Below are 11,873 nucleotides of genomic sequence, written 5' to 3' on the forward strand. Positions count from 1 at the left end.
TTTCGGAGTCAAAAGAGTTTTTGGACTCCGAAAGCCACTCCTCATCTACCCCTCAGTCAATTACACTGCATGCACAAGTTGCTGGACAGGTGAAAAAGAAAAAAGAAAAAAGACCATTGTCTGTGTTCAGCAGCCAGAAAGCTGCAGGAATAAATAATATAGTGACTGTTTATTTTCAAACATGACACATCTCTTTCGACTCTACCTCGACTAAGAGGACAAAAAAAAAAAAAAAATTAATTAATTCATATCGCATTTTGACTAGCAGTTTATAGTTTGGCTTACTTAGAGCACTTACTTACTTCTAGCTCTTGTTTGTACCCAAATGTTGAAATGCACTTATTGTAAGTCGCTTTGGATAAAAGCGTCTGCTAAATGACATGTAATGTAATGTAATGTAATGTAAAGAGACGTGTAAACAAGCATAAAATATGTCAATGAAATATTACAAAGTAATAAACAGCTACACAAAGAAGGGAGTAAAGTATTAGAATATAATTATGTAAGAGAACAAACACAGCAGTATCACAAACACCTGTCTCACCTGTCTCTCTTTCAGACCGTACCAGTGTGGCCACTGTTCCCAGTCATTCTCTCAGCCGTCAGAGTTGAGGAACCATGTGGTGACGCACTCCAGTGACCGACCCTTCAAATGTGGATACTGCGGTCGAGCGTTTGCTGGCGCCACAACTCTCAACAACCACATCCGCACGCACACCGGAGAGAAGCCGTTCAAGTAAGTAACAGTGAGTACCCCCACCCACCTGATCCACCTGCCACGTTCCATCCGACCCACCTGACTCTCTGCAGCTTCCTGTAGGTTGCAGACTGGCCTCAGCTAACAACACCCCCAGACAGCAGACTCTACTATCACTCAGTGCACTCAAGTCCAATTTTAGCAAGACAATAATTCGGTTTTCATATCCTGTAAACATGTTAGTCAAAATTGAGCTCGTCTCAACTACCGTACCTGGATAATGCACATCATAGTCCAATCACTCCTGCATGTATATGCTTCATCAGACTGGAGTTGGACTTGGCGTTCTGTGCATGCACCAACATTTCCTCACTGGTCATCAACACAGCAACCATAACAGCCATGCTGGAGCTAATTAGTGTCATGATGAACATGTACAGCAGGTACAGAACATACAGAACACACAGCACGATCCATCTCATCTTTGTCTTTCTGTGAGGTAAAGGTCAACAGGAAACTGACTCAATATGCACTAGCTTATGGAGAGATACAGCGCCACCTACGGAGGCACAGTCAGACGTGCCTGACCAATAAATAGATTCTCTCCTCTGTATACTCGGACTCAGTAAGTTGTCTGGTTGACTTACTTGGATTATATGAGGTGCTGTTTGTAAAGCGACTCAAGCTGAAAATAATATACAGCTTCAAACTGTGTTTAACACAGGGTTGTTCATTTTTGAACGTTAACTTTTTCCACATTTAGACCAATATTTGTTAACTTATAGATATATTTAATCGTTAAATCTAAATATTAAATGCTACACCGAAATGTTAAATATTAATTGTTATTTTAGGCAGTTATTATCACACTAAGGTGTGTTCAAGTGTTCATTTTCTCCAATAAGTTAATTTCACCCTATTTTAATTAGTTATCTGATTCTATAAATATTTAGATTTGTAGAATAGAGAAATGTAGAGTCCACACCAATGATCCCAGAACTGCTTTCATCACCTGCTGTAACTACATATACTGTACTAATTAAACCTGGTGAACAACTCAGATCCCCTCACTGATTGGATAAAAACAGACCTGCAGCAACTGTTGAGTCTCTGATGGTGTATTTTCTCTAACTGCAGTAGACATAAAGATGTCTCTTAACCTCTGGATCAATAGTAATGATGGACTCTGACTCTCTGACTCATAACTGACTCAAAGGTGCAAAGGATCCCTCACTCACTTACAATGTTGCCACATATTAGCAGAGAAAAGCTCCTAAATAATTATTATAATATAATAATTGTTGTTAGTTCAGTACAACACATTCAGCCAAACCACAGATTAGTCTCCAACATCTCAAATGACAGCATTAAGACTCCTGTTTAAATGTTTAACGTTGTAGATGTAAAGAGTTTTAATATAATATAGTAATAAGTTGATTAGTTAGAAGCATGGTACAAAAGATTCACTGAGATCCAGACTAAATCAGAAAAAGATTGCATGATTGTGCATTTACTGTATTATAAATGCAAAATAGTGCATGACCCCTCACACACACGGGTGAGCTCCAACCAATGTCCACTTAGACGAATGAAAGTACAACAAAGAAGTAAAACAAAGAACAGCTAAATGAAAAGGAAACAAAGAAATACACAAAAATTAAGAAAAGGTAAATAAAATAAAGTTATATAATGAAGAAAAGTTGAAAAGTTAAATGAACAGTAAAATAGTAATAGTAAAAGTAAAAGAAGATTAAGCGTGAAAAAAAGAAGATTAAGAAAAACATGACCATCATTCAGTTTACATTTCAGATGATGGACACTTCTTTCACTTTATCTAACGCATGTTTTCTTAATGTATTCACTTTTCATTGTTGATAAAAAATACAGACTTTACTTTGTCCCCTTATTTCTTTCTGATGGGTTTTTCCATGATTCATGATCTGCTGAGGAAATGGGAACATTTTGTTCCTTCTCCTGACAGACCGGCTGTGACCTCTGACCTTTCCAATCAGGTGATAAAATCCTGCCTTGTCGATGTGTTCAAATCTCTGTGGATGAAACTCGATGATAGCAGTTAGCAGCACGCTAATGAATCTCATTTCCATTTTCTTTTCTCCATGAGGACTGATATAATTAGATGACGAGCACCACTGCAATTAGAGGTTTGTGGACACTGCTGTCATCTTGTCAGCTGTGAGGGACAATGAGGACGGTCCCAGTGGACAAAGAGGTCAGTGTCCGGAACAGAGAAGTGCAGAGAGTAAGAGACAGCAAAGAAAGTGCAGGAAGCAAAATGTGTGATTTGAGCTGTGGGACAAATGGAGGACACACGTCAGGGGACGGCAGGTGACAACAAATTAACACTCTTAATAAGCAATCAGAGGAATCTGAACTCATCATTGACGTAGAGAGTAAAAGGGTGAGAAGAATGAGAGAGAAAAGGAAGCAGAGGAAGAGAGCGGAGGAACAAGAGGTCATGGTGTAAAAAGTGAAATGACAAAAGCAAATCAGCATTCTTAATAAGCAATCGCAGGAAACCCCCAAATCTTCCAAATCAGCACTTCAGAGTCTCCGTGGAGGCAGAGTGGGACAAAGACAATCATGGACGCTCGTCAGAAATCTTTAGCAAATCGATGGCCTTGGGGAGTTATCTCCTTTTGGACGGCGTGGTGGATAGATTAAAGCTGCCACTGTCACTTTGTCAGGAGGAAAATGCTCAACTTTATTTTCCCACTGAGGAGACGAGGCAGGAAATCTGTGTGGTCGGCAGCTTTTCAGCACTGATACACGCTGGAGCCTGTCAAAGTGCCACTGCTGATTTTCCCTGCTCTTCTGTTGTGTCTCTGTTTTCTGTTCAGTCTTGAAATCATTCATGCCATCACAACTTTAAAAATCCTCCTGATGACTGAAGGTTTCTGTGAGCACAAGAGATTCAACATCTCCTGGTGACTTTTTCTTTTCCTTTTTTAATTGGATTTTCAGTGCATTCATGTTGATCAGTGTGATCATATAGATCAGTGGGAGGTGTAACCAAAGCAGGTAACATTGTGTCCAGAGCAAGACCAATTTATGTGTATTTGTGTATTGGTCATTAAAAAATATGATATATAATATAATATATGCAGTTGTGTGGTGTTTAAGTAGTTCAACACCATGTTTACAGTTATTTATCCTATTTGGATGAGAAGGTGGAACTGGGAAGAAGTGAAGGGTCGAGCTGACAGACAGTGTGAGGGTCAATAGGTCAGCAGGCGTGGCATCTAACTGTCAATCACATTATAGCCCTGGCCTATAGCCTCGCCTGCTTTATGGCCTGTGTGACTCCAAGTGGGGCCAACATTTACATAATAGACATTATGCTGTCTTTGAAAAAGACCTGGAACTTGTGATTGAAGCCATTCATCCTTCAAGAAAATATTCACTGATGTTGTAATCAAGCATCAGTGGACTTTCAAGAGGATACAGGTTTCAGACATTTCCACATTGTCTTCACTTCTCTGATTCTGTGTCAGTCTCTCCCTCCGCTCCCATCCTCCCATCACTCGTTTACTTTCTATCAACCTGTGACTGAACACAATGTGAACTTGTCTACTTATCGTTGTACAAAAGAGACAAAGATAAGAGGTGAGCTCAGATTTCACTGATCCTTGACAGAAAAGTGATTAAAGTCAGTGACAGCTCATCAGTAGTCCCAAGATGCAGCCATTTGTTTCAGCTCTGCTCTTTGTTGTGCAGGAGAAGCGTCCCTGTGTCCGGTGTGGTGGAAAAGTGGCAGCGACAGAGCAGCTTTAGAGGAGCTTTGATGTTGCCAGCTGTTGTCGTTTTGTAGATTTACACGAAGCGTCCATCTTTAGGGCAGAGCAGCACAACACAGCGTCTGGTTTCTTTTCCTTCTGTAAGAACATTTACAAAATGAGAAAAATGCAGTCCAGATTTAACTCTACTGTTTACATGATGCTTCACACACACACACACATAGACAGTTAAATAAATCGGAGGTCCTCATAATATTCATTACAATCAGACATGTGATGGAAGAGATGGACTGTACAGATGATACAGATGATAGATCAGGAGTAAATGTCTTTGTGCAGCTCATGTTAACGTCACTAACGACAAAAACCCATTAAGAGAGATGATTAACTCTTTTTTCATAGTTTTGCTCCAGTGAGTCATGGTTGATGTCACAAATCCACCGTAAACCAACGCTACACACGGAGGAAACACAACACATGACATTGTTACCATGGTTACATGTTTTACTTTATTTCCTTTTTCAAACACTTTTAGATTGTGGCTTGCCCAGGTGTCAGTGCAGTCTCTTATTTAGTAAAAAAATGTTATAAACTCATCACTTTTTGTTCATCATGTGTTTATGATACAAAGAGTTTCCTCTTGCTGCACTGTTGGGTCGATATGGAGAAAAACACTGAAGAGAATGCGTCTCTTCTTTAACACACACACACACACACACACACACACACACACACACATAGACAGTTAAATAAATTGGAGGTCCTCATAATATTCATTACAATCAGACATGTGATGGAAGAGATGGACTGTACAGATGATACAGATGATAGATCAGGAGTAAATGTCTTTGTGCAGCTCATGTTAACGTCACTAACGACAAAAACCCATTAAGAGAGATGATTAACTCTTTTTTCATAGTTTTGCTCCAGTGAGTCATGGTTGATGTCACAAATCCACCGTAAACCAACGCTACACACGGAGGAAACACAACACATGACATTGTTACCATGGTTACATGTTTTACTTTATTTCCTTTTTCAAACACTTTTAGATTGTGGCTTGCCCAGGTGTCAGTGCAGTCTCTTATTTAGTAAAAAAATGTTATAAACTCATCACTTTTTGTTCATCATGTGTTTATGATACAAAGAGTTTCCTCTTGCTGCACTGTTGGGTCGATATGGAGAAAAACACTGAAGAGAATGCGTCTCTTCTTTAACACACACACACACACACACACACACAACCATCAATCTAACACCATGTTAGTCTTGTTTCATGGCTGTTGAGTCCAATACACAGCTTTCTCTTTGAATACCGCGCCAACCCCCACCTCCCTGTGTAATGTGTTGGTCCCATTTTAAAGATCAGAGAAACAATTACAGTTTTCTGCTCTGCTGGACTACACACACGCTCTTTACACTGTCACTGGACATTAGCGTGTACAGACAAGTACGTGTGTGTGTGTGTGTGTGTGTCCAAGTATTTCTCACAGTGTTATAGTACATTCATCACACCACAGTTTGTTTTTTTTATTCGATTACATACAAGCCACTGGCAAGATGCAAGCAGGCAGGAATTTTGCAACGGCTGTTGCTTCATTCAGTTGAGTTTACATATTTAAACTTTAATATGATGTTACAAAAAAGCTTCTGAATATAGTGATAGGAAAATAAGGAAGAGTACGTGATGTACTGCACTTTATGTAGGCTACATTAACACTACACACATGACACACTTTCACTTTCACAGTTGAGTAAAACATGCAGTTTTACTCTTTTACAATAGTATTTATATGAGGTTAAAAATAGATATAACTTTACCTTTACATCTCGCCACACGACGACCAATTAGAAGTGCACATTTTCTGCTGTATTGTAATGAATGAGAGACAAATGGAGACGGCCTGACAGCAGGAGGATTTTATTTTCCCTCATACAAATCGCACAATCTTCATTAGTGGACTAATTTTTCTGTCATAGTTTTGCTATGATTGTTAAAAACTAAGGAGCAAAGTGCATTCCATATCTGTTCAATCCAGAACATGTCTTTTGTTAGCAACGCTAGGTTGTGATGATCCAGTGATCACAGTTGTGCAAGCAAACGTGACAAAACAATTGCTTTGTATGCAATGTGAACGCACAATTTATTTGTTCAAGGCAGGATTTTATCAACTGATTGGAAAGGTCAGAGGTCGCATTTTTTTTAAATAATTTGTTCATTTATTTACTGAACCTCTGCATGCAGACTTCCCTTAATAATGATCTGTGTGTATCTTTTGTGTGTTTCTGTTTGTGTGTGTCAGGTGTGAGCGTTGTGACCGCAGCTTCACACAGGCCACTCAGCTCAGCCGTCATCAGCGACTTCCCAACGAGTGTAAACCAGTGAATGAAAGCAGCGAGTCCATCGAGGTGGATTAACTGAAAACCCACAGAGACACGTCCACGTTAAAGCAGCTCCACCTGAAAACAGAACTTTGTCCATGCTTAGACAACTGAGACTACATCCACACAAACTATGCTCTGAATACACCTGCCTTCCACACTACCCAACATTTCACAGCCCACAGAGGTTTAAAAAAGTTTGAAAGTCATTTTTAGTCTGGATGGGCAGAAAAGGAGACCTGAAAAACAATGTTGCACTTACCTGGACTCTTCCTTTCCTTCCTATCAGCTGTGATGACACTTAGTCACACTAGTCTCACTTTCACTCTACCATTGAGTGTCTTTCTTTTTACCATTGTTGTTTCCTGTGAATTGTTCTTGCTTAAACTGAACAAACACCAGCAAGAGAATGTCCAGTGAACATCACCTGTTTGACATTAGTATGGATGCAGATTACGTGGAGCTGAATGAAAACATAGTAGTGTGGATGAAGCCTAAGTGTCAGCGTGGACAACGATCCCAAGAACAGAAACATGTAAACACCAGCCTGTGTTTTATCGTGGACAAAGATATCGAGGACAACTTCTCCTTCTCTCAGATTCTTCACATTCATGTGGTTTAGTGTGGACGTTTTCTAACTGTTTCCAGCTTCTTGACTTCACTGACTGAATGATTGACTGATTCTTGAGAGGAGCAAGGTTGAAGCTGTTTTCACTCTGCTGGAGAGATTCAAACTAAACCAAAGATACTTTTATTTCCAGCAGGAAACAGAGCTTTACATTCACATTATTGAACATGGATATTTATTGGAGACCTTTTGGAATGACATCAGTTCTTCCTCCAAAGAAAAGTCTTTGTTGAAACTGGGACAAAACAATGAAATACCAAAAAGTCTGTCAGACTGTCAGTCTGTCCGTAGCTTTACGTCCCAGTTTCTTATTTTGTTTTTGCAGCCGCGATGCCAAAGGAGGCCACCACCAAAGTGAACACACTGAGAATGCACCTGTACCTGCACAGCAACCACACTCACGGTTTACATCACTACATCACTACACAAAAAGACACATACATTATATTTATCTCCTCACTCATATCAGGCTTCAGGCACTTTTGTGTAAAAATGTTGATTATTTAATTTTTGCAGCTTTTTGCATATTTGGAAAAAGACAAAGGGATGTGATTTCTTATAGAAACTAGAAGAGCACTCAGTGCAGCAAACACTTCTGCCAAGGACACAATGAGCAATGTCTGTTTTATCTTATTTATCCTGTGAACTATACTCATTCCATTGATAACTGCCTTGTTTGTGATTAAACTACTGTTTAATCACAAACTACTGTAGCCCCCACAGGCTGTGATATCACTCAGACCTGTCAGTCTGTGGTAAACAAGCTCCATCAATTACCAGTCAAGATTCAAAGTTCACAAAATAGTGGAAAAATGTTGCTTTAATGAAAAAAAAGAATGTGATCTTTTTCCTTGCATCCCAAGAGTAAAACAATCCATCCAGTGTGGTGTGAAGTGGTTCTTGGCAGGATTCATCATAAAGAAACTGGTTAAATATGTTGAACATGTGCTTAGTTTAAGTTTGTGTTTTGTTTTGTCCTGGCATTGAAAACATGTTCTCATGTATTGATTTTGTTTGTGAGTTTCACAAAGGCCAGATGCTTTGCTCATAACGCTCATGTTAAATGTTGTATTATAGAGTATATTTTCTACGCAGTTTGAATCCATTCACAAGCAATTTCTTAGATGTGTAAATAGCCATGTGACATTAGGAGACACTTTGTATTAAAGATGAACATGGGGAAAAGCACAGTTATCACATGAACACCAAATAGCTTTAATAATGACAATAATCTGTAACTTCTCTTCCCAAAAAGTAACAGAAACAGTGTTGGACCGGCTGGATGGAAATGTTCAGTCTGAAGCAAACGTTTTACCAAAGGTCGTCACACAGACATCTTTAATCATGTTTAATCTGTGACTTATCAGCCTCTTTGTTTATGTGACTATGACAACAGGATTAGCTCAGTCTCTTTGGTAAGTTTGTGTCTGAAGTGAAGATTTAAGGGATTATGAACACATTTAAACTCACTAATGAGGCAGTGGATCATCAGCTCCAGTCATTTTCTCAGCAGTTTACAGAGAAACAGACATGATTCGCTGCATCACTTGAGCTAATCGAGCTAACCATGTTATTACTGTTACATGTTATTATTACTAAGTGTTCAGCACTTTCTCCAGCTTTGATGCTACATGTCTGTGTATTGCTTGAGTTTGTCTGATCATCAAACTTTTCGATTTCTCCAAACGAAGAATTAAATCATACGTTTTTCATTATTGAAAATGAAACGCTTTGTTTATTGATCGTGTGACATGATAATAAGTGATGAACCTCGTGCTTCTGTCTCTGACAGATGTTTGTGATGCTACAAGTCAAACATCTTTCTTTTTTCTTTTTTCTTCAAATATGCACATTGATCCAATGCTGTATATAGAAAAATACAAATGATGGGATTTTTATATGAAGGCTCGGGAAGAAAGTGAGGTGAACTAATAAATGTAAATATGAACCAAAGCAAATCAATGTTCTGTTTACGTCTGTCAGGATCAGATGGTGAACTCTAACAGAAACACAGTTCTCCTGCAATTTACTGAAGAATAAAAAACAAATCTGAACATAAGTAATCCTCTGTCTAACGCCTCATTTCCACATAGTTCTGTAACAAGTCTTCAGTGAGCTACAGAACGCTGTGCCTCCTCAGTTCTTTTTGTCTTTTTGTTCTTTTTACCTCAAGTATGTAAAAACACAACTAGGATCTCTCACAGTTCAACCGAGGATCACGACAAAACAAATCACCACAATTCTTTCTTGCTGGTCATTTTTTCCCAATTGTACAATATAAACGGGGCATCAGTTGTGTGTATGTGTGTGCTGCCACAAGCAGCTACCGTGATTTATCCTCTGTACACTAACTTGCATCATAGCCTACAATTCAGTGAGTGTCATAATTGTACAGTCTACATACATCACACTTGATTTAGTACTCAAGTTTATAGATCTATGTCACACAGTGTGATCTTATAAGATGACTGAAATCATAGGAGGTGTAAAACAATGTGCTTCGACCATCAGTCAGCCGCACAACTAAATATGTTCCCATGGCTGCAGTGGCATCTGTGTCCAGCTCTTCTGCATGCTGACCAATGCAGGGCAGAGTCTGTGCTTTAGGGGCACAAAACTATGTGAAAATGAGGCGTCTGCTTGAAGTTGTGACTCGTTTTCTTTAGTCGTTATATTCATTTGTCAGTTAAAGGCTGTCCCTGACTGAAACAGTCATAAACACAAGAGATTAACACATTCATTGTGGTTTATAAATGTGAAAAACTGTAAATAACACATGTGAGTTCTGAGTCTCAAACTCACCACGTGGGACAGAACCAGAATCTCCTTTTTTCCAGAAGAAAACTTGTGAAGCCAAACATGAAACATGACTTTGCTGTTGGTGTGATCGCACCATAGTTCTTCTCAATCAACCAAACCTGTGATTGGCTGCACAGAGACTGAATCCTGCTCCTGATCATGACAATGATGATGATAATCAGTTCCTCTGTGATAAGACTGAAGCTGATGGAAAACTATGGTCACGTCATGTCAGACAGAAATGTGTATGAAGCCACTTTTACTCAGTCTTGTTTGCATGATTTACCCCCCCCCCCCACCCATCCCCCACACCCTCTTAAAAAATGAATGACAACATGAGCTCAAAAACCAAAAAACTTGTTCCTTAGGAAATAAAGTTGAAACCAACTTTTGATTCTTATCTGTGACACTCTCATTTTTGTGTTGTTCTGATGAACTGTTATATTCATTCATTCATTCACTGATGAGGGGTCGCTGGTGCCAATCCCACACACTTACTCACGTGAGTATTGTGAGTAAATGCTCGTCTGTGGCTACAGCCAGAGCTTACTATGTAAGCTTCTGACTCGCCCTGTCCTCCTCACCCAAGGTTGGCACACATACCCACTGTACTCTTTAGATTCACATTTAGAAGAAAACATTGAGTCTTGGTACAAACGTACGCACATTTCATGGTCAACTGATGCCCATGTGTTTGGGTCTGTGTGATTCTTTGCACAAAGAAATTGCTTTTCAATGTTCAATGGAAACGGACCTTGACAGCAGGGGGCAGCAGGTGTCTGGTCTGTTCATGGAGAGTCCAGTGTGAAAGAATTAGTGACATCTAATGGTGAGACTGCATATTGCAACAAACAGAAGATTCATACACCTCCCTCTCCCAAGCAATTCAGGGAACTTCGGTGGCCTTCACATACACTCTTTTTTCCCAGTGCCTCCACTCTCTCTGCCATTGACTCTTTAATCGCTGTTGGTTTATAAATAAGGTGTTCACCATTGTTGACTTAATAATAATAATAATAATAATAATAATAATAATAAACATGCGAACTGAAGCTGTTTCTGGCTGCTGCAGAAACACTTGGCCTCGATATAGCAAAGTAAGGTCCTTCCATTCCAAGGCTACAATAAAAGGATCATTTAAAGCAATTAAACACTTAGACAAACATATTTGTAGGTGTGACACACTTGAAAGTCACAGAACATGCATGTAAATAATTATCATCTTCCCTTTAAGGTTAAAGGATCCGACAGTGATTCATTGAGACGAGATCTCAAATAAGTTTGATCACAGTTTCTTTACAAACTGCCGCACAGGAGGTTTAACAGCTGCTTCTACTTACTGCTAATAATGTGCAATACACACACACACACACACACACACACAGCCATGACCTCCTCTCTGTCAGTCTGCAAACAAAAACTGGACGTTCCACTTAGTCTGATTTCAGCGATTATTCCTGTGAGGATTCAGCAAATTCACCAAAACAAACACGGTCAGAGTTTTCAGACATCAATCAATTGTTTTTTTTGTAATCGTGGGAACAAGAATCCAGAATCCAAACAAACCAAATGTCATATGTCTATTTCTTGTTATTTTGTTTGTTTTACAGAG

At 39.2% G+C, this 11,873-nt stretch overlaps 1 protein-coding gene across 2 annotated transcripts in view; it reads left to right on the forward strand.

The window, feature by feature from the left end:
* Positions 1-7,418, forward strand: part of prdm6 (PR domain containing 6) — a 64,181-nt gene extending 56,763 nt beyond the window's left edge. Inside the window, exons 8-9 of one of the 2 annotated variants that reach the window (XM_058636493.1) lie at positions 560-746; positions 6,756-7,418. In XM_058636493.1, the coding sequence (XP_058492476.1) occupies positions 560-740 (181 nt within the window). In that variant the 3' untranslated portion in view covers positions 741-746; positions 6,756-7,418. The remainder of the gene's footprint in view (positions 1-559; positions 747-6,755) is intronic. The other variant, XM_058636492.1, reaches the window with a different exon arrangement.
* Positions 7,419-11,873: the final 4,455 nt, after the last annotated feature.

The sequence above is a fragment of the Solea solea genome, chromosome 8, assembly GCF_958295425.1.
Source record: "Solea solea chromosome 8, fSolSol10.1, whole genome shotgun sequence".
Classification (NCBI taxonomy): Eukaryota; Metazoa; Chordata; class Actinopteri; order Pleuronectiformes; family Soleidae; genus Solea; species Solea solea.